This window comes from Dreissena polymorpha, chromosome 14, assembly GCF_020536995.1.
Source record: "Dreissena polymorpha isolate Duluth1 chromosome 14, UMN_Dpol_1.0, whole genome shotgun sequence".
Taxonomy (NCBI): Eukaryota; Metazoa; Mollusca; class Bivalvia; order Myida; family Dreissenidae; genus Dreissena; species Dreissena polymorpha.
This window is the reverse complement of record NC_068368.1, coordinates 18,966,938-18,991,445: the sequence shown is the minus strand read 5'-3', so window position 1 is coordinate 18,991,445 and position 24,508 is coordinate 18,966,938. Positions and strand designations below refer to the sequence as shown.

General features: G+C 37.7%; 1 protein-coding gene across 3 annotated transcripts in view; it reads left to right on the top strand.

The window, feature by feature from the left end:
- Positions 1-3,945: 3,945 nt before the first annotated feature.
- LOC127856863 (uncharacterized) overlaps positions 3,946-24,508 on the top strand; it is a 54,704-nt gene continuing 34,141 nt past the window's right edge. Inside the window, exons 1-7 of one of the 3 annotated variants that reach the window (XM_052393024.1) lie at positions 3,946-4,014; positions 5,788-6,378; positions 8,397-8,560; positions 9,017-9,128; positions 10,464-10,678; positions 11,167-11,569; positions 12,931-13,499. In XM_052393024.1, coding sequence (XP_052248984.1) covers positions 4,000-4,014; positions 5,788-6,378; positions 8,397-8,560; positions 9,017-9,128; positions 10,464-10,678; positions 11,167-11,569; positions 12,931-13,122 — 1,692 coding nt within the window. In that variant the 5' untranslated portion in view covers positions 3,946-3,999 and the 3' untranslated portion in view covers positions 13,123-13,499. Of the gene's footprint in view, positions 4,015-5,787; positions 6,379-8,396; positions 8,561-9,016; positions 9,129-10,463; positions 10,679-11,166; positions 11,570-12,930; positions 13,500-23,311; positions 23,475-24,508 lie in introns of those variants that run through there. The other 2 variants (XM_052393022.1, XM_052393023.1) reach the window with 2 other exon arrangements.

Genomic DNA, 24,508 nt, shown 5'->3' with positions numbered 1-24,508 from the left:
CACCATGTGTCTGTATATGCTTGGTATCGCTCTCTGTCTCGACCTTTTCTTTCACCACGTGTCTGTATATGCTGGGTATCGGTCTCTGTCTCGACCTCCTCTTTCACCACGTGCCTGTCCTTTGTCGCGAGTGCTGATGAGGTGTACGTCTTATTTTTTGTTGATTATCAACATTTGTTGTCTACAGTATTCGGAGGTTTGCGATACCTTTAATGCTTAGTCAAGTGTCAAGTTTTCGCCTTTACTAATAAACTTCTCTCGTAGTTTTTTGTTGTTGACACCAAAAACAATTCAATGGCGGACCATTTCATCCTGTGCATTTGCTGAAAACGGACTGGTAACACTTGTAAGTTTGAGCCATGTCACGAATTGATCGATGTCATCATTGTGATTTTTTTTATAATATTGCTTACTGGCAAATACTGGAATAAATTTTGGTTTAATGTTGTAGCAATTTGTCAAAGAACGTTTGTAGTTGCTTTTTCGTCTTCGTCAAGGCCCATATGTAGCACGATGTCTTGGCCTTTTTCACCGACCCATATTAGTAACAACGCTATCTTTTCCTCTTCCGATTTTTATTTTAGTGCTCCAGAAAATATTAATAGGATGTTTCTTTCAATGTTCTCCTACGTGTCCCAGATTAGCCTGTGCATACTGTGCAGGCTAATCTGAGAAAACACTTAACTCCCATGCATTTAACCCCGTTTCCCACTGTGCGGCCCATTTGTATAATTACGGAAACGCACAGAGCAATAGGCCCAATATTTTTTACTATTCTCTGTTGTTAAGTTTATTTGTATTTTATTTTGTGATCGGCTTAATGTAAAAGACATGTGTGTCAACATTTTTCTCAATGATTGGTTATAAGAAAATTTTCAACTTAAACAAGCTCATCAAAATATGAAAGGCTGCATTCAGCTGTGGAATTTTTTAGAGCAATATTATTTTCTTCGCATTTTTGTCTACACATTAGTTTTCATGTCATCTTTTCTTGTGTTATTTGAGTTTTTGGCTATTATTATATTCAAAAAGGCATGTTTACTGTCAACAACTTATTTGTTTAAGTGTCTTCTCTTGCATGTAATTAATATTTTATCACTTAACTTTTTTTTTAATTTAAAAATAGTTGACAGTTATGTGATGAAATACAATAGAGACTTCCCTTCAAAATGAACACTATTGTATTTGTGCACGAGAACTTTTAAAAAGTGTACGGTTTTTATGTAAATAAATGTATGTGTTTATAGCAAATTATTTATAATGTATTATCAATTTGTGTTCAATGTGTCCATTGTTTGAAATCGATTCCAACTTTATACACAATTAGTTCAATATGTCCTGACATAGAATTTTGACAGCTCTGGTCAATATGCACTAATCTATACAGATTTCAAATAACTATACAACTATGTGTATTATTCTTGGCTCACTGGTTCACTCCTTAAACATGGGTTATCAGTTTTCGAGTTATTAATGCTGAGTGCTATGGAATTGATATCATTTACACAATTACTACATTTCTGAACATTAAATTTCAAAAGTGTTGTTCTTTCTCTTGAAGTTGTTTATTGTTGCAAAGTTCGGCGATGTGTGTGTTTTTCAAAGTTTACGAGGTCCTTTCGCACCTGAGGCTGCAATATGTGAGGAACCACAGTGTGTCCCAGCACTCCTACCCAAATAACTTTACTAGACTCACAAGTTGGGAAGAATTTTGAATTATAGCTGTAATTTCCAGCTATTAAATTTTGGTGCACCAGCAGTCTTGTTAATTGGAAGGCAACCATAGTACCTGGAGGAAACCCCTCCTGTCTGGTATGGCAACCACTTGCCAAGCTCACATTCGCCAGGATCGGGGATTGAGTCCGGGTCACCTAGGTGAAAAGAGGGTTTACCAGCCACTGCACAAACCGGACAGCCTACAATATTGGCTTGACTGGTGTTTAAATTTATAAGGATGGAAGATAGTAACTAGGGTTCAAATGCTGGTTGTAAAGCAGGTGGGCAATATTAGGATGAGCGCAGTGACTGTAAATAGTTTCACATGGTATTGGCTTCCAGTTGGGGATTCTGAATCAGAGATAATTGAGGGAAGGAGAGGTTAATAGTCAGTAACAGAATAAGATACTGAAAAACAACTGCTCCATCACACATGCTGGCATGGATATCAGGATATTGCAAAAAGAAACCATTCGGCGCAAATATCTGCCAGTATTAAAGCACAAGTGTAACGATCCAGAATAAGAAGTTTTACTATTAAAGGCACATTTGTGCCAAGGAAATGCATGGTTTGAACACTAATGCAGTTAAAATGTGCGGTACACGGTTATTCTGCATCTACAGCCCCCCACACCTTTCCTTCCCCTGTTAATCCTTCAACAGTATCAGGCATAGTCCACTTCGGTTCAACAAAATTATTTGAAAGCTAAAAGGTTATATATAAACAAGGCAAAAAAGAAAAACTGAAAATTTGAGTGAGTGCATAAAATGACATATTATCGTCTGTATTATTGAAGCTTGGGTTTTATCATCTTATTAATAAGAAACACGAGGAGCTCAGAATATATTTTAACACAATTAAATACATAAAATAAGAATTGCAACAATACCTTTATAGAAGGAAGTGTTCAGTATGAGATCCATGGCATGTGTTAAAAAGCCAACAAGTAAAGAGTCTTATTAATTTTAGTCTACTTTTCTCTACTCCTCCTTTAGAGCTTTTTATGAACTCCTACAGAGTTAACGTTAGGATTGGTTTAATTATTACCAATGGACCAAAATCAATTGGAGAAGCAAACAGATACTTGGGCATCCAGTCCCTTAACAAATTTACATTTGTCGCTAACTGTTTCGCCTTTTCTCATGTAGCAAACTTTGCATCATTCGTACAACCCACCTAAATAGAACATTGCCTCATCAGAAGGAACAAAGTTCTTCCATCTTTCACCTTGGACTTCATGTATAATCTCAAGCTGTCATCTTCTTAATTTGTGCCTTGTTCAGCTAATGAACTTTGAATTTTTTCTTGGATGAGCTTCCAATGTTTGGTGATAATGTTATAAAGAGTCCCTTTAGAGATGCATAGCATAGGCGACATGTCATGTTGGGTCGGTGGATTAATTTTGGCGATTGCCCTATTGTTGTTTCTGATGACATCCAGTGTTGCAACATTTCAATGATATCTAAACTTTGGCATAGGAAGGCCAGCGATGATATTTTGGCATTGACGTCCAATATTACCACCAGCGTGCATATATACTAAAAAACTCAACAGAAATTTGAGGAATACAACAGAAATATGACGAATACGACAAAAATAGGACAGAACACACAAGGAATCAACCCCTGTTCAGTTTAAACCTAGTTATTTCAGCTCGATTGCATCGAATGATAAAGGCTGATTAAAACACTCTGAACTCCAGTACTTGGTGTCTTACAAGGGAGATCTAAAAACACTCCCTTAGTGGGGATCGAACCCTTGACCTATCGGTTGCTGGGCGAACACCACATCCACAACGCCTTGTTTCTTAAATGGAAAACGCTGAGATATACCCAATTTGAAAACAGCTGGCGCAACGAGTTGTATGCAGATGCTAAGCAGATTGGCAAAACGTGGGGCCAGCTGGAGAGACTCGTCCAGAATCGAGACGCCAGGATATTTATTATAAGTCTGAAATATATTAGTTTCTTTAACTCAATGAACAAACTGAAACAATTTACTAGTATTACATTCGGTGTGTTTGCACCTTGCACCAGTTAACATATAGCAATGATCACACTGAAATAAGAAAGTGCCCTAATTTAAAATTAATTTAAATTAATGTGTTATACACTACAAACCTTCAATTGCCAGTATAAGAACAGACACGCGTGTTAAAAAATAGTACAGTGTAACCTTTTCCTTTGCTATTATTGCCAATTCAATTCTTTCCCATTCGGTTTGATAACGAACTATTATCAAGTTTCGTTTTGAGCATTTCTGCACAAAACACACGCAATTTGATGTCGATGGTACAGGTATTGTGGTTGTTACGATCCATTAGGTTGATTGAACTCAATTTTATAGACACAGATCCACGTGGGACATATTTTTACATGTTTTTTGCCTGTACCAGGAAGATCTTCGAGCTCTACGTATGTACAGGGACCTATACAAACACATGTATAGGTCCCTGGTATATATACTCATAAAAGCTCAACGCATGGACTAACACTCATTCCAGATAAATCTGATTGAAACCATGAAAACGCTTTCCACTACCATATTTCCTCAACGTTAAACCAATAATGAGTCTATACACATCAGAAGACATGTCATTATTTTTCTTGATGGGGGTTTCATCCGCTCTTATTAATCTGCTAGTAAGTGTAAATATATAGTTATGCTCATGTTTTATGTTGTATACTTGGGAGCTGTAAGAGCTACACAAGCCAAACACTTGTTTTTATGCCCCCGGATCGAATGATCGGGGTATATTGTTTTTGGCCTGTCTGTCTGTCATTGTATGTGTCTGTCTGTCATTGCACAGTGTATGTGTCTGTCTCTCATTGTATTTGTATGTCTGTCTCAAAACTTTAACCATGGTCCTAACTTTTGCAATATTGATGAAAGCAACTTGATATTTGGCATGCATGTGTATCTCATAGAGCTTCACATTTTGAGTGGTGAAAGGTCATGGTCATACTTCAAGGTCAAAGGTCAAATATATGGCTTCAAAGCGGCGCAGTAAGGGGCATTGTGTTTCACAAACACAGCTCTTGTGTTACTATGTACACATTTAAACTAAGGACTGATGTTCTTCTGCACTTCCAATCTTACCAATGACATTAAGACGTTAAATCTGACTATGCTTAACACAAATGATCATTTTTATCAAAGCTCTAAGAGCACCATGAAGTTACGTCAGATTTGTTTTAAGTTTTAGCATGTGGTCGCAGTATGTTTGCTGACATAAAGTCAGTTTATATGATGGACGATATCTATGAAATGACTAAAATAACTGAGAATCATTTATCACATATGATGTTACTTTGCATCTATGTTTTTTCTTGCATCTGTATTGTATAAGATATTCATGTGCATCAAGTAGAATATGGATAAATAAGCACGTGGTTTTATAAAGAACGCCATATAAGGTATTTTATTCTATATAAATGATTATATACATCAAAACTGAAAAGTAAAAAATAATTGTCGAAATGGTGTTGAATACTTATTTAAACTTGGAATATCCGATTATCCAAAATAGTAAACAAGCCTTTTCTTTAAATGAACGGTAATTCTTTTAGTTTTAAGTTACTCCATTTTATAACTTTCCTTATTGGATTTTTCACACCCAGCGGTATATAACTTTTATAACATTTTGATTTATATGGTTCGATTAAAACGCTTTGTACAGATGTAAGATTAAAAGTTATTTAGTCTTAAAATTCTAACGCGATCACTCGGGTTATTTTAGTGTTGTCGCATGCTTAATCCAAAAATGTTTTGCCAACATTTCGCGTTTCATATAATATTAAGGAAAACAACTTATACAGGGTTTGTTAATTAAGTAATTGATATGTGTATTCGGACCACAAATATTTTCCCAAATGCCATATCGCTACATTTTTAGGTAGACAGTTTCGCAATACATGGAACGATTATCAGCTCACTACGGCCCTGCATTTGTGTCTTGTGGGTATACAGCTATCGCCCGGTGATGTCGGTATTTGGTTCACCTAGTTTATTAGTGTAGGCCGGTTCTAAATATCCTTGTATCTTTTAATATATTAATCACTCGTATACAGTTTAATTCTCGTCGGGTGTCAAGTGTGGTAAACTCGGTTCTTACAGAAACATCCTGGTCGAAGATGGAGTATTATGAAAATAGCGACTGCTATCACTTTTCCGATTATTTTGCTCTCCAAAACGGATATTTATTTTGCGAAAACGTAGACGTGAAATCTATCAAAGCTTTTATGGAAGAGAGTGACTTTGAGACGAAATCTCCTGTCTTCGTCTACAGCAAAAATCAGATAATTTCCAATATCGAATCATACAAAGAAACGCTGAAATCAATAAACCGCGAGGCGTGTTTGAACTACGCTATGAAAGCCAATATGAACCCGGCTGTGTTGGAACTCATGCGTGACCGCGGCTGCTCGGTGACCTTGGTAAGCGGGTTCGAGCTGCGCCTGGCACTGCGGCTGGGCTTCGAACCCAGCCGTATCGTGTTGAACGGGAACGGGAAGCAGGGATGGGAAATCGAACTCGCCGTGGAGCGGGGATGTCTGCTCAATATTGACGGCTGGTTCAACTTGCAGCAAACCATTGCCGCTTGCAGAAGACTGAAGAAAGTGGCGCGGGTTCTCCTGCGGATCAACCCAAACATAGACGCTGTAAGTTTTGATTAGGTCAGTTTTTGTGAGTGAATAATTTCTTTCTAAAGCAGAGAGCTATTGAAACTGTTAAATATTTTCCAGACATCTTCTGGAGCATTAGGCACTTACTAGTAATAAGTAAATATGTTGGCAATTATACTATATTATATATATAGTGCAGATTAAATAGTGCGTCTTTGTGGTGAAATCAAATGCACCCGAGTAGAATATTTGAGTTATTTAGTTCACTATCCAGCCATGTATACCAATATCATTTTATACATCATCTTCAATGAAAGTATTATACCATGGTGTTATGTGTACGAACCTAATGTTGAAAAGCGTCTCTTTGTCGTAATCTTAAGGCCAAACGAAATAAGTCCCTGTTTCCGGTCCCCCGTTTTACCATTGCGTATGGCTGAACCTATATTGTCAGTAAAAATAAAGGCATACAAGACATATATCCATAGGACATAAATCATGCTGCCGCAAACCGTGTTTGTTCAAAGTCGGGTTTAACCTTTAGGTGTGACCTTGACCTTTGAGGTAGGAATACGGATGTTGCATGTGACACGTCGTCATACGATGGTTTACATTTGTACGAAGATATTTTCAAATCCATTAATGCATGAACAAGTTATGGCTTTGACTTGAATATTCAAGCCGTTTCATGACCCAATTGCCCTCTGACGTTTAAGTGTGACCTTGACATTTGATGTAGGGAGACGGCCGGGTATAACACGCGAAACGTCATCATATTATGGTTTACATTTGTATTTCATGAGATTTTTTAAACCAATGATCAATATGTGGCAAAGTTATGGCGGCGACAGGAATTTTCAAGCTGTTTTGTAGAAACTGAAGGACGGGTGTTACATACGATACACGATGTTATGAGTTTATGACGTTATATTTTTGGTTTACATTTTTGCCAAATTATTTTAAAATCCAACAAAATATGGAAAAGTTATGCAACATACATGAATTGTCTGACGAATATGTCGGTAGACGGACGCACGCACACACAGCCAGACGGATAAGACGACTGCTTCGTGGCGCTTTTTCGGAGATGGGCGGGGTAACCGTATAATAGCATTCCATTGTGTAAAAGTTCATACTACATTCTGTATTAATACAGTAATACTCGTAAACAAGTATGTTCGATATGAATTGTTATCTACAATATACGTTAACGCTGTCCTTTACACTCTTAGTGTCGCATAAACATGTCTACCTTTAAAGGGACCTGTTCAGTTTTGATAAATTGACACAATTGAAAAAAAATAATTTCAGATCTGCACATGTTCGTTGTAATTATGTTATTTGCAAGGAAATAGTAATACTCAACATTTACCATGCTCTAAAATATCAATTATGTGCATCTTTTAACGATTTAAAAATCTAAAAAAAAAACAAGCGTTACAAACGCGAAACGATGGAATAATTTGGAGAGTTCTGTTGATATCGTTGTATGTGTAGCATTACGGGGATTTGTCTATATAAAGTACAAAATACCTGTATGATTTATCACTATATCAGCATGGATAGCCAAGTGGTCTAAGCGTTAGACTTTTACTCTAAGAGTCAATTGTTCGAGCCCAGATGTGGATTGCTTTGTTTCTTTCTTTACTTTTATTCTTGTTTATACTGGCGCTCTTCAATTCAATTGTTTGCATTTATCCATTCAAAACATTTAATGGCAAACTTCGAAACATGCCAAAATCTGTGAACAAGTCCCTTTAATACCTGTAGTTATATACATTTCATATTTTGTTTTTGTTTGTCCTGAGGCCGGAAATACATATCTTACGTCGGCCAGCCTTGCAACGCTGTGAAGTTATTCTTGCATTACATATGACATACTTTTACTAAATTAAAAACCTGGTGAAACCAACTTAAATACGAGCTTATTTAGTTAGTTCACCTACTTTTCGTCATCTATGTGCACAGAACTTTAAGCAAAGGAACTGCATTTAATGCAATCCAAATTATGTACAGCAATGCATGTTCGGACAGCATGAGTTTTAATCTTACAGAAAGTGCACAAATACAACACAACCGGCACAAGCGGGTCCAAGTTCGGTATAGAGATGTTTCAAATGAGTCATGTGGTCGAGGCGTTGAGGCACGAGCCTCTTGTGCACGTAGTGGGCGTCCACAGTCACCTGGGATCAACTATCACAGACATCGACGTGTTCAGGTAAACATAGGGTCTGGTTTAGGAACAAACATATAAGTGTTCCGGAATATACATTGATGTGTTCGGATAAACACAGTTGAAATGTTAAGGAACAAACATTGACGTGTGTAGGTACAACATTTTAACGTGTTCTGGTAAAAATATTGACGTGTTCGGGTTTAAACATTGACGTGTTCGTGTACGAAAATTTACGTGTTCTGATAAACACATGGACGTGTTCGGCTTCAAACATTGACGTGTTCGGGTACAGACATTGACGTTTTCGGATACATATATTGACATGTAAAGATATCGCTTATATTGATAAAGATTACACCAGAAAAATATTTTTCATCTAATTATAACGTCAAAACGCATCTAAGATACTGTTACCAAAATATACGGGGGAGGATGGATGACACTATCAGATTTCGACCTACACTTAATATGACCAAGCTCCGCACATGTCGTTTTCAGGAAATCGGCGAAAGCGATGATGAAAGAGTTCAGCTCACTTAAAGCAAGCGGATTCCAACACATGAAGTACATCAATCTGGGCGGCGGTTTGGGGATAGACTATACCCGCCATGTAAGTTTGTCAATAGGACATAGACTATACCCGCCATGTAAGTGTCTCAATAGGGGATAGACTATACCCGCCATGTAAGTGTGTCAATAGGGGATAGACTATACCCGCCATGTAGGTGTGTCAATAGGGGATAGACTATACCCGCCATGTAAGTGTCTCAATAGGGGATAGACTATACCCGCCATGTAAGTGTGTCAAGAATGAGAAAAGGGTGTCACTTAGAATGTTCTAGGGGATATACTATACCCGCCATGTAAGTGTGTCAAGAATGAGAAAAGAGTGTCACTTAGAATTGTCTAGGATTTGAAAAAAATCGCCATGTAAGTGTGTCAAGAATGAGAAAAGAGTGTCACTTAGAATTTTCTAGGGTTTGAATATACCCGCCATGTAAGTGTGTCGAGCCTGAGAAACGAGTGTCACTTAGAATGTCCTAGGGTCTGACATTGCCCGCCATGTACGTGTGTCAAGCCTGAGAAATGAGTGTCACTTAAATTTCCTAGGGTCTGGCAATGCCCGCCATGTAAGTGTGTCGAGCCTGAGAAAAAAGTGTCACTAAAAATGTCCTAGGGTCTGACAATACCTGTCATGTACGTGTGTCGGGCCTGAGAAAAGAGTGTCGCTTAAATTTCCTAGGGTCTGACAATACCCGCCATGTAAGTGTGTCGAGTGCCACATAGAATTTCCTAGGGTTTGACAATACACGGTATGTAAGTGTGTCGAGCCTTAGAAAAGATTGTCACTTAGAATGTCCTAGGGCTTGATAATACCCGTCATGTAAGTGTGTCGAGCTCTCGATGGTAGACTGTCAGTTAGACTGACTTGGTGTTTGACCATTAGTAGATGAATGAATCGGATTAATTGGAGGACATTTTATAATAGCCACGTAGGTTAAAGTTTATGGCTTGAGACTATAGTGTAACTCGCTATGGAACTCTGTAACTTACCTTTGCGGGTTGGGCCGTTACACGCTATGACACCGGGGGTGCTCATTTGACATCTCTAGGCTACGTTCTTTTGTTAACTTTAAACAAAATCCATTTCAAATGTGCTGTGTTATAGATTCGTACGATCCATTTACATTGTGTTATTATTTGGCTCTAAATTACGACTCCTTATAAGTGTGCTCTTTTATAGACCTTTTGTACAATCCACTTAAACATTTCGTGTTATAGAATTTTCGTATGATTCATCTAAACTATATTGAACTTAGAACTTTCGTGCGATCCATTTAAATTGTATTCATGTAGTTTGTCGTATGATTAATTTAAACTGTATTATTTTCTATACCTCATTAACGATTCATGTACGACCCATCTAAACAGTGTTCTATTGTAGGCTTCGCGTACGATGAAAGCTTCTCTGAAGACGACAGCCGACTTTCAAAAACCCATTGGTGAACGGAACGCAACACCACGTGGCATTGTGGATGCGATTCATCAGGAGCTGGCACCGGAAGTGTCTCTGATACTCGAACCGGGACGCTCTTTGATCGGGGACGCCGCTGTCTTGCTGACGAGAGTTCTGGGTGTTAAACATGGGGCCGAGAAAAGGTAAAGTATCATTTGATCGTAACCAGCTACATTGCATAGGTAATGGGGTGCATATAATTTAAGAATTAATATAGGACATTAAATTATTGATAAACTGCACTAAAACAGTTTTAAAAAAATTACACCATTAATACATCAATAGTAAACGTTTGGAAAGGTAATTTTTCTATTTATATATTGCCAACTACTTCATAGAACTGAACAGTGTGAATTGTTTGTTTTGTCTTACATAATACTGATTTATATTATGTATTGTATTGCTTTTTGAGATAAACTTTCAAAATATGTATCCATTTATTGTAGATCTTAAATATTATTTGATGTAAATGTGTCCGACTTTTTACTTGTTATACACATACACATATCCATAAGAGAATGAGTTAAGACTGATCTTGTTAATGTTATTTTGTATGGTAGGTTACTTTATTACATGACGAAGTTTATACTATTGTACTACTACAATAATAGTACTTAAAAACTACTTTCAGTTACATTGTTGTGGACGGGTCAATGACGGAAGTCATTCGTCCAGCGCTTTATGGCGCTTACCACCATATTGAATTGGTCGAACCGACCAGTCAGATCATCTCGAATGGCTGCCCTGAACAAGGAGTCAAGAATGGAGTTTTTGAAAATGAGCATACAGAAAACAGAGTCACAAATAGCCATTTCGAACAACAAGTTCAAAATGACAATACAGAAAACAGATTCCAAACAGTGAATTCAGATAATGGGGTCCGATATGGGCATTTGGAACATGGATTCCAAATTGCTGACGCACAAAATGTCCAGAATTGCCAACAGTTCGACAACAGCCCCGTGAATGTGCAGGAACGCCGTGTGTATGAAGTTGTGGGGCCTGTTTGTGAGAGCGGCGACTTCCTGGGACATGTAAGTGCAAGGTTAACATGTAAGAAGAAGTTAACGGTCTTTATTCTTTAGTAATGTGATTTCGAAAATTCGATTCGCCTGAACAACGTTTAGCTTTGCATGCTACGACACATTTACTATCATACCCTCAAATGCATATGGTCTATAACAGTTTCGGACTGTTAAGGTTAAGCCAAAATGTAAACGCTGTAATACCCATGCTTGTGATAGGTTTGTCATCAGAACGTGTACTTACAAACATACCAACCAAGATCTAGAACGGTAGGGGTATTACAATCATTACCGTATATTCATTTTGTTTTGTCTTAATGTGTTTTGTAAAAGCTGTGTTGAAATTCGTGAAACTTTTTGGTTGAAAAGTTGAGCGTTCTATTCTCTTGATTTAAGTTTCTTCACCATCTCAGATTTCATTTTGGTTCAGCTTTTATAACATCGTGACGCTTACAACTCACTGACAGCTTTTCCATAACCCATACATTATCACAGTACGCCGTTCAAACACGAACGCCGTAAATTTAACAACTGAGATATTGTCAATTAGCCTCTCTCTTGAAAAACAGGGTTTAATTCAATTTCTTTAAGTGTCGTCCCAGATTAGCATTCTCAGTCCACACATGTGAATAAGGGACGACACTTTCCGCTTGTATGTTATTTTTGGTTTACACGAAGAATCTGTTTAACTAAAATCCAGTTGTGGTGCTCTCAAGAACACAGTTTAGAAAACAAAAACAGAAATTGAAATACAGTATATATTTTGACATGAATATGGTTTAATGAATATAATATGTTATGAAGAATAATGCAGAAATTCCGACCAAAATTTCAATGTGGGTCTTGTTTCAAATGCCCTTTTATATAAGTATTTTGACTTCAGTATAGTAGATCATCTCTTTAGCTGTAGTTTACAAACTTGTTCTTCAAAAAAACCGGCGCAGTTGGTCAATTGCTGTTTACTGTCATGACTCGGTACGACTTCAGTGGGAAGTCTCGATTTCTCCAACATTACTATATCTTGTTAAAGAAAAATTGGCTTAAGTTCTTAATTTCATTGAAAGGAACAACTATATTAAGCTAATCGTGTTTAAACAGACTTAATATTTTTTAGAAATCGGTGCTTTTTAATAAAATATCGTACCATAACACCATTAGTTTTTGTTCGACGCATATGTGTTTTTACAGTGCCTATCGAATCATTATTCTACTTTACAAGTAAATAGTATCAAAGCCCAGGAAACGGACTCGAGAGCGTCTATATAAGCCCTAGGCTTTCGATGCAATCGAGCTAAAATAAATAGGTTTAAACTTAAACAATTGTCAATCGACATGAGCCCCTATAACGTGATTGCTCCGTTTTCACGCAGGACCGATTGTTAGCCACCCCGCATGAGGGCTGCCATCTGGCGGTGTTCGACGTGGGGGCGTACTGCACCAGCATGTCCAGTAACTACAACATGAGACCCCGCCCGGCCGAGCTCCTAGTGGACGGGTCAAAGGTCAGGGTCATACGTCAGCCAGACTCCTTCGAGACGATGCTACAGTGTTTTAATTGCTAGCGTAGAATTTATTCACATAAATGTAAACGTCTTGATGCATGTGAGTAAAGGGACGACACTTTCCGCTTAAATTTGATTTTTGTTTAGAAGAGACTTTATTAAAACGAAGAATTCCCCAAAAGCAGAAAGTTTTGTCCCTGCTTATCATGCGAGGACTTCACACAGAGGATATGTGTTGCTGTCGGTAGATTATGACATTTAAATCATGAAGGTACGAGTCTACGAGATACATTTATATTATCACAAGTAGGGCAATGTTTTGCATATTGAATAATTTTAGTGCATTCAGCACTTTGATGTTGATGTAATTTGGAGTTTGCATGTTGTAGTGTAATTACAGCGATAACACTTTAAAAAACCGAATAAATGGCTTTTTTGAACTTGTGTTCAGAACTGGTGTTCGTCGCCATGTAATGTTTGCACCCTTTCATTAATCCCTTTACCGAGTAATTGCTGATTGACGCATTTGTTAATAACTAGTATTAATGGTATATCATTTATGCGCATTTCGAAGTGCTTATTATACAATGTTCTGTCATATTTCGTTTTAGTAATTGATTAAGGAATATATATGTTAAATTATTACATTTAAAACCAAATTAATGCAAAATTTATTGATTTTGCAGCCTATACAGTTGTATTTACGAAACTTCATATCTGTATACACATATCTTTTTGTGCATGTTTTTTTTATATTCAAGCTTTTTTCTTCGCGCGGCGTTTACATTCTCGAAGTAGGTTCTCCGGTCTCCAATAATCAAACAATTAACTACGATCGTACTTATTTTAATATATGTGGATATAATGCGGCTAGGAATTGTTCAGAAAAACCTCCCCGACATAAGTCATAATTCTTTTCTTTATTTCATAATTATTATATTATTTCATAATTCTTTGAATTTATTGACGATCGTTTTCAACATCGTAAACCTATTAACATCAACACCGTATATCTTTTTTTTTAAAGATACTTCTTTTGAGTGTATTTGTCGGTGTTAATGGCAGCTATTGAATGCAGTACAAGAGAATGATTGTATCAAATTCTGATTATTGACAACTGATATAATACATTGCATTATCGGCCTGGTCTGCATTGCAAAAACATTATTATTATGACATGAGTGCAGTTCATTTATAATCCAAAATAGACACGACCAAGTTTATTAGGTATCCAAAATAGACAGGACCATTACTTTTAACAGACCGGAAGCCAGCGATACTTACCCGAATGGGAGACAACTGTTGTTCGACTTAGTTTCCAAAATCCGGACGCATTGCCGTTAAATTCCATTCCCAAGACTTTCAGGGTAAGAGCCGGGTAAGAAAATTGTCAATGGAAGACGGAATGAACTGTAAACAACAAAGAGCTTTAAAAAAGATATGCGGCGCTGATTGTGGTCAGTGTTTATGAATGCTCAAAAGTTATATCTATGTGATCAAAGATAACAAATGCCTTTTTTCTGCGCAGTTCTTAGCTGCATCACACGCAAATCAATTACGGGGATTTGCGCCAGATTTCGTTGCTTATTTCGCTTTATAAGATATAACTACTCAGATATCTGTAATTACAGAATAGAAAAACACAAGAAGCATGAAAATGAGTAAAAGCATATAGGTCAGCCGGCAACACTCAAATCTTAGTTGATTTCATTATTAAAAGTATCGTGAATCATCGTGCTCATGCTTTATAAATTATTCTAAATGGAGAAATATTTCTGATTAAATTAATCAAAATTGGTCCTTATCATGCAATTGTTGAAAACACATTAAAAATCTAAAAAATTGACATACCATAATAATATCGCCGAATATCTTTGTGTAGCATCTTTCTGATCAAAATAAACTTCAAGTGCACACAGCGATAGCGTTCATATAACGATTTCTGTAACTGACCGCAAACTGACCTTGATACCTTGTGGGTTGGAATGCACTTCATTAAAGTGAGGTAACGTTTCCACCGCTGAAACGACGGCTTTTTTTAAAGCTTTAAACATTTACGTGTTTAACTGTCCATTTCGAAAACAATTTAAAATATTTTCATCAAAGCGTATATCAGTTTACTGAACACCAACAATACTATGATCTTAAATCCACACACCTTGAAATGAAGTACATGTTAATCAATACATATAGATGCAATTTGAAATAGTGCAAAATTGCCATTAAATCTATAGCCTAGTTAGCAAGTAATTTATTATTTTGTTTAAATTTTAAAACCGAAAGTAGGATTTCTTAACGTATGCATACATTTCGACCAACGCGATTATTTTTAAGTTTCAGCGCAAAAAAAGACGGATTTCTACCTTGTAACCACCAGATATATTCTAATTTAGATAGATACAATTAAATGTATAGCCTGGTTAGCAAGTATTTATTATTTTTCAAACGGTACCGCATTTAAAACCGAAAGTAGGATTTAAAGACGTATACGTCCATTTCGACAAACGCGATTATTTTTAAGTTTTTAAGCGCAAAAGAGACGGAGTTCTACCTTTTAACCACCAGACATATTCAAATTGGTATAGATCAAATATGTTTTTTATTTATACTTCAATTTACTATGCCATGTATTGCATTTCAAGGTGTGTGGCTTTAAATTTATCAGTGCACAGAATGCAATATCGTAGTAGTTACCAAATATGAGAACACAGCATTTAAGTACAAACGCTCTGGCGCTGACATTCTTCTAAGTATGAAGGGGCACACACTCTGTATTGATGTCGAGAATTAAGTGTGAAAATGCTCATTCTCTTAAACCTTATCATTAGAGATACAATTGTTTATGCTGAATACGCAGTTAACATCGTTGCTAAACGAACTGTAGTATCCCTTTTCATTTTCTATACTTCCCAAAAATATAAAGTCAATGGAGTAACATATCATATGTGAAATCTGTTTGTAAATTGCACGTTTTCTACTGCGAAAAGTATCGGGCCTACCGGCGGGAAATTTTATATTCAAATAGATTGGTCGCTTACAAAGGTTAGGCTAAGGTGAAAAGCTGGCGTATACAGCTACGCCGAAAGAGCCATATGTTGATAACACAGGATTGCCTTTAAGATATGAAATAACACGAATTTTAGGGAAAGAAATACATTAAAACCTATCAGTAAATGATAATTGTCATGTATTGTGAGAAAACACTACCGAAATAGTATAGTGAAAATCTTTCCTACATGCCAGAATAGGCTACCGACATTTGCCAGTTTGCTATAAATAGCACAGTGATACATCAATTTTCTGTTTTTGAATTGTTTTGGATCTACACAGATCCGCAATTTTGCCTTTGGATTTTACAACAATCACGATTTGATTGACCCAATTTGTAAGTTCCAATTCAGGCCTTACCATTTTGTCTTTGACCATTTTCTCAAGTTTGTATTTAAGGCGATATATTAAGGCTTCAGTTACGCGCCTCGGTGGCGTCAGCTCTTGAATCGCATCTTCGCGAATGTGCGATTTACTTTTTCCGAGAGGGTTCTGAAAATAGTTTGCCGTATTCAGACATGACTTATTCTTTGTTCTTGCTGCTCTTTAACCGCGTATGACAATGTCAACACACCTACATTAGGCGAAGTTTGCAGACCCATGGTTGTGCGCTGTTCAAAATGTTAAACGTAGACAACGTCGTTGATGATCGTTTTCTGTATTTGAGATTTGTTTTGTCTAATGCATGTATGTAATCGCCTGAGTAGGAGGTAGGACTTGTATCGGGGGCTTTCAAAGAGACTGTGTTATTGAGCGTTGTGATTTTTTTTAAAGATTGTGTATACGCTTAACCCGGTATCAATTTTAAATAGCATGTCATCCAATGTAGTTGACTTACCGTATTTATGCAATAAGGGTGTATCTACTAATAGTCTGCTGGCAATCAGCTCCTGATGTATTTCACGGTCAACGTGATCGACGTAATTGATGTCTTTTGACTTGCACACTCGTTTCCAATGACTTCTTGTGAAACTTGCTGCATGTCACTCCTCATGCAGGTCATTATGTCAATTCTTTATGCGGCGGAGTGTTGCATCGCTCACACCTTCGGTCCCGTCTATTCCCATGATAATGAGCAGTCTGCTAAACTCCCCTATATGCTTGGTATCGCTCTCTGTCTCGACCTCTTCTTTCACCACGTGTCTGTATATGATTGGTATCGCTCTATGTCTCGACCTCCTCTTTCACCAGGTGTCTGTATATGCTGGGTATCGCTCTCTGTCTAGATCTCCTCTTTCACCACGTGTCTGTATATGCTTGGTATCGGTCTCTGTCTCGACCTCTTCTTTCACCACGTATCTGTATATGCTTGGTATCGCTCTCTGTCTCGACCTCTTTCACCACGTGTCTGTATATGCTTAGTATCGCTCTCTGTCTCGACATATTCTTTCACCACGTGCCTGTATATGCTTGGTATACTGTAGCTCTCTGTCTCGACCTCCTCTTTCACCACGTGTCTGTATATGCTTGGTATCGCTCTCTGTCTCGACCTCTTCTTTCACCACGTGTTTGTATATGCTGGGTATCGCTCTATGTCTCGACCTCTTCTTTCACCACGTGTCTGTATATGCTTGGTATCGCTCCCTGTCTCGACCTCTTCTTTCACCACGTGTCTGTATTTGCTTGGTATCGCTGTCTGTCTCGACCTCCTATTTCACCAGGTGCCTGTATATGCTTGGTATCGCTCTCTGTCTCGACCCCCTCTTTCACCAGGTGCGTGTATATGCTGGGTATCGCTCTCTGTCTCGACCTCCTCTTTCACCACGTGTCTGTATATGCTTTGTATCGCTCTCTGTCTCGACCTCCTCTTTCACCACGTGTCTGTATATGATTGGTATCGCTCTCTGTCTCGACCTCTTCTTTCACCACGTGTCTGTATATGCTTATTACCGCTCTATGTCTCGACCTCCTCTTCACCAGGTGCCTGTATATGCTTGGTATCGATCTCTGTCTCGACCTCCTCTTTCACCAGGTGTCTGTATATGCTTTGTATCGATCTCTGTCTCGACCTCTTCTTTCACCACGTGCCTGTATATGCTTGGTATCGCTCTCTGTCTCGACCTCTTCTTTCACCACGTGCCTGTATATGCTTGGTATCGCTCTCTGACTCGACCTCTTCTTTCACCACGTGCCTGTATATGCTTGGTATCGCTCTCTGTCTCGACCTCTTCTTTCACCACGTGCCTGTATATTCTTGGTATCGCTCTCTGTCTCGACCTCTTCTTTCACCACGTGTCTGTATATGCTGGGTATCGCTCTCTGTCTCGACCTCTTCTTTCACCAGGTGCCCGTATATGCTTGGTATCGCTCTCTTTCTTGACCCCCTCTTTCACCACTTGTCTGTATTTGCTTGGTATCGCTCTCTGTCTCGACCTCTTCTTTCACCACGTGCCTGTATATGCTGGGTATCGCTCATTGTCTCGACCTCTTCTTTCACCACGTGCCTGTATATGCTTCGTATCGGTCTCTTTCTCGACCTCTTCTTTCACCACGTGTCTGTATATGCTTGGTATCGCTCTCTGTCTCAACCTCCTCTTTCACCACGTGTCTGTATATGTTTGGTATCGCTCTCTGTCTCGACCACTTCTTTCACCAGGTGCCTGTATATGCTTGGTATCGCTCTTTGTCTCGACCTCCTCTTTCACCACGTGTCTGTATATGCTTGGTATCGCTCTCTGTCTCGACCTCCTCTTTCACCAGGTGCCTGTTTATGCTGGGTATCGCTCTCTGTCTCGACCTCCTCTTTCACCACGTGTCTGTATATGCTGGGTATCGCTCTATGTCTCGACCTCCTCTTTCAGCACGTGTCTGTATATGCTGGGTATCGGTCTCTGTCTCGAACTCTTCTTTCACCACGTGTCTGTATATGCTTGGTGTCAGTCTCTGTCTCGACCTCTTCTTTCACCAGGTGCCTGTATATGCTGGGTATCGCTCTCTGTCTCGACCTCCTCTTTCACCCGGTGCCTGTATATGCTTGGTATCGCTCTCTGTATCGACCTCGTCTTTCACCAGGTGTCTGTATATGCTTGGTATCGCTCTCTGTCTCGACCGCTTCTTTCACCACGTGCCTGTATATGCTTGGTATCGTTCTCTGTCTCGACCTCCTCTTTCAGCACGTGTCTGTATATGCTGGGTATCGGTCTCTGTCTCGAACTCTTCTTTCACCACGTGTCTGTATATGCTTGGTGTCAGTCTCTGTCTCGACCTCTTCTTTCACCACGTGTCTGTATATGCTGGGTATTGCTCTCTGCCTCGACCTCCTCTTTCACCAGGTGCCTGTATATGCTTGGTATCGCTCTCTGTCTCGACCTCCTCTTTCATCACGTGTCTGTATATGCTTGGTATCGCTCTCTGTCTCGACATCCCCTTTCACCACGTGTCTGTATATGCTTGGTATCGCTCTCTGTCTCGACCTCCTCTTTCACCACTTGTCTGTATTTGCTTGGTATCGCTCTCTGTCTCGACCTCTTCTTTCACCACGTGCCTGTATATGCTGGGTATCGCTCATTGTCTCGACCTCTTCTTTCACCACGTGCCTGTATATGCTTCGTATCGGTCTCTTTCTCGACCTCTTCTTTCACCACGTGTCTGTATATGCTGGGTATTGCTCTCTGCCTCGACCTCCTCTTTCACCAGGTGCCTGTATATGCTTGGTATCGCTCTCTGTCTCGACCTCCTCTTTCATCACGTGTCTGTATATGCTTGGTATCGCTCTCTGTCTCGACATCCCCTTTCACCACGTGTCTGTATATGCTTGGTATCGCTCTCTGTCTCGACCTCCTCTTTCAACAGGTGCCTGTATATGCTTGGTATCACTCTCTGTCTCGACCTCCTCTTTCACCCGGTGTCTGTATATGCTTGGTATCGATCTCTGTCTCGACCTTCACTAGATGCCTGTCCGTTGTCACGAGTGCTGAAGACGTATACGTCTTATTTTTTGTTGATAATTGCAATTTGTCAAAGAACGTGTGTAGTTGTGTTTCGTCTTCGTCAAGTGCCATGATAGCACACTGTCTTTTCCTTTTTCACCGACCCATATAAGTAACAACGCAATGTTTTCTTCTCCTTATTTTTCTTTTAGTTTTCCAGAAAATGTCAATAGAATGTGTCTTTCAAAATACTCCCACGTGGATTGAAGTTTCGAACTGCTCCAGTCCATAACTGTTGGTGCTATTCATCACAAATTGGTTTAATCATATTTAGTAATCTGATTTTGGCGTAGTTAAAATGGTCCTGTTCTGACGCCATGCTTTATGTTTGTTACCCTGGTACGTGTATATGACTTTTATAAATGTGAACTCAAATAAGTATTGTCGAATGTTAAGAACAACACAACACGTGTGAAAACTGGGCAGTTTAATGTATAAGAGCGGCATTAGAAACAGGGTAACAGAGTTAACGTTGCTGAAAGGCCATAGTATGTTTCACAATACAAATTGCGGTAGCTATAATCTGTTTCACCATACAAAAATACCTAGAGTTCGAATATCACATATGTTGATAAAAACGCACACGCGAAAAGTTATATTTGTTTTTGATGGGGGTGGGGGTGGTATTGTCTTACGTAAGGTTATTTAAATCTACCGTTTTCTACCACGGCAAGGTAAACACAATACATCTTTTCATTTATAGTCGGGATGTTCCGTAAAATATTTTTTAAAGCTATTGGCCGACTGTATATCTACAATTTTAGGTTTGGTTTGTTATAATTGCTAGGTCAAATAGAATTTCGCCTCTTGAATATTTCCATAACGTATTGTCAATCATACGTTATGATATAGATATGTCATCCGCGACGCCATTCTCCTAGCAGAGTTGTCGTTCGTTCCTCACCATACATAATTTAGCAATATTTTACTTAGTAAGAACTGAGTTACTAAGTTACTCAGTTTTATTTAACTTTTTTTCCAAATTGTTAAAACTTTTCTAATTTAGTGCTGAAACAATACGCTTAAAACTGTATTGCAATATATATACTTGTACCAGAATTATAACGTGCTAGCTATATAATAACCAAAACCAACTTAATAACAAAAGTATAACCTTTGTATTGTATGTTTAGGTTATAGTTAATTGGCAATCATAGCCTTTTAAACAAAATGCTTGAAAGATTAGTATTGTCATTTTGTCCATTGGATATTTCCATTAAACATTTAACATGTGCAATTGTGGACGGTATACTGTATAGTGTTTACAATAAATCTCTGGGTTATAAACCTTACTTGATTATAAATATGCTACAAGTACAATATGGCCAAGTTATGACTGTTTTATTAAAACTGGTTAAGCATATGTATTGCTCAGTTTACAGTTCAACTATGTAACATAACACAACTTTTCAATAAACTTTACTTCATATTTTTCTTTAGAAATATAAGCATGTCCACTTATTCTGAGTCGAAGCTTGCACGCCGGGCCGTTAAAATGTTTTTTTATCATTGTTACTTCTGTTTATAATAAAATCAATTTACATTTTTATTATGTAAATAATTGTTGTTGTTTTTTCGTATTTTCGTATTTCCACAGGCTTCATCTTAAATTTAACAGTATGACATGCAAAAGAAGATCTTGCTGACTCCCATGTTACAATGCTATTTACTTTTTAAAATGCTATTTTATGTTACAATTTATGTTTACTTAACACCGATTTATTTTGTTAACTTTGATATCATTATTCCAGATGGCTTTTCTGGACAAAATGTGGATTCATTTTTGTAGAATTTTGTTACCGGTATGATGAAAATCGTATCGCGATACAATGTGCCTATTGTGTATTACGATATATACCGATATACCGGTATATTGTTGAAGCACTACTCAAATTTGACTCAATCAACACTTGTGTTTGCACAGGTAATTAATGCCCATTCATACAACTATAAATGAATGGACAACACCAGGCTACAAAATATATAGGTGGTACATAAAGTCTCAAAGTGGTACATAAAAGGACTGGTACATAAAGGGACTGGTACATAAGGGGTCACAACCGCAGTTATAAACAAATGCAGGGATTTCAATATCAGATTAGATCAGATAGGGGCCAAAATAATACCCCATTCTGCCAACAAAAAGTTTATATCCCCCCCCCATTTCAGAAAAAAAATCCCCAAAACTCAGGCATATTCATTGTCATTAAACCCAGAATTGTTAGGTTGAAATTCAAATTAAATAAAATTGTTAAATAAGTTTCATAATAAATGTTGATGCGCTTTTGTAGATTGTTTATTTATAGCAAGTGTAATAAGACTTATGGCAATTGAAACATAATTATTACCTTTGCATTATCTCATCAACTATGTCATCAATGAATTGTTCAGTGCTGTCTTCCAGCTTGTCCATCTCCCGACACTTATAGAGCACTGACCCAAATGCTGCTGTTCTTGATGTAAGTGAAGAAGTTTGAGCACGAAGGCCTTTCAACAACAATTCTTCACTGGCACATGTATTTTCCCCTTCGCTCCGAAGTTTTGACAGAAATTCAATAAATATATTCTGCAGCGAACTTATTATTGGTTTAATTTCACGTCTTGTGGGGACAACAGTTTTACTATAACCATGATCAATAATTGGTTGGTCAATGGGTTCATGAAGTGAACATGAAGTGAACAACTGGCTTGGCACAAGGAAACAGATGCAGTTGAACTTGAAGTTGAAGCATCACAAGGCATTTGAATTTGTGCGTGACTGTCATGCATCTTTAGTTGTTTCCGAGACGTGGCAATTGGTCGTAGATGACCGTTATCTCCATGAACATTACCTGTCTTTGGTGTCAAAGGGAATGCACTACCTCTTTTAACACGTATTAATGTTCCATCGACAAACTGTTTCGCCGAAGTCCTTAACTGTGTTAAAAATCCACATGTTTGCTCCACTCGATTGTAACGGTTCCGACAAACGGAGGCATTAACCAGGGATGTATAATATATTATTATACATCCCTGCATTAACGTTATTTAACAATGAAGAAAACACTTGATCATTATCTATTAGAAGTTGAAGTTTGTCTTGAAAACCATCAGCCTTTGATTTTCTCCCACTTACTTTATGTGATCGTGTATTCACTGCACAACAAACAAAACAATCCACCTGATTAAATTTCAACGGTGTCGAGGCGGCCATGTTGTTTTGTTGTGACCATGTGACTAAAAGTGACGTCCGGTGGAAAGTAGTCCGTGAACCCACGACAGAGGTGAATGCAATGAACCGCAGTGTAAGAGAGTGCCGCGACGCATGTCATTAATTATTGCATGAGCATGTGTGGAATGTAACCCGTTTAGACAACAACAACAACAACAACACACAAACGCAGTGTTGCCTAAACACATTATTAGACTAAATTTTAACCCGTCTCAGAACGCCAGGTATAATACCAAATTTATATGATAATGCATCACCAAGCTTTTTTACGACACGTTTGTAAATAAGTGTTTTATTGCATAGTCGAACATTCTTATATTATAATGGTATAGTACCAGAAAGGCCGTTTACCAAAAAGGCCGCACCAAAAAGGCCGCAAAAGTGAACCAAAAAGGCCTCATGGTATACCAAAAAGGCCTAAGAATATTTTTATTATCATTGAAAAGTTATGCTGCAAATAATTATCATATCTATTAAATAGTCATAACATTTTTATTTGTCTACTTCAAAGCCGTTAATTTTATAATCAAAGTTGGCAAAATTATCGCTAATTATCGCATTCAGTATGAATTATTCATTAGTCACAATATTTTTCCTTGAGTAATAGATGTTTCAATTTTTTAATTAAAAGCAATTAATTTTGTAATCAAAGTCGGCATAATTATCGCTAATTAGCACGTAGGAATTATCCGTTTAAGAAAATTATATTTTTCTCTGAACTTTCTGTTTGCATCTAAAAGTGTAACAAATGAGTAATGAGGGTGTTGTAAACTTACGTGGCGGCCAAATATATATAAGATCCAGAATTATTGAGAAATATATAACACGTTTATGTGTCAAAGTTGTCTGTAGTAGTTGTTTTTTTTACTCATTATATTGGAAAGTATACCAGACTTTATTTGGCGCTTGAAATATAGTGTTTTTAAATCGTGTAAATTATACGTATTTCTTCACGAGTGTTAATTTATTGTGTGTTGACATTGTGTGAGTGTTGTGGTATGGCCTCCAATCGTATAACATTAAATGTCGTCAAAAAAGTAACACACACAATATATGTGAACAACGTTATTCCTAATTACTATGTAAAACAATAAAATAAATAAAATAAAATATACGCATATGGATTAGTGACTGCTGAAAGACAAATATTTAATATTTTTAACATATACTATTGAGTATATAATATTTTATTATATATTATTAATTTCCTCTTAAACTTTTGTGCAATGTTAAGAATATAAGAAGTGGAAAGAATTTG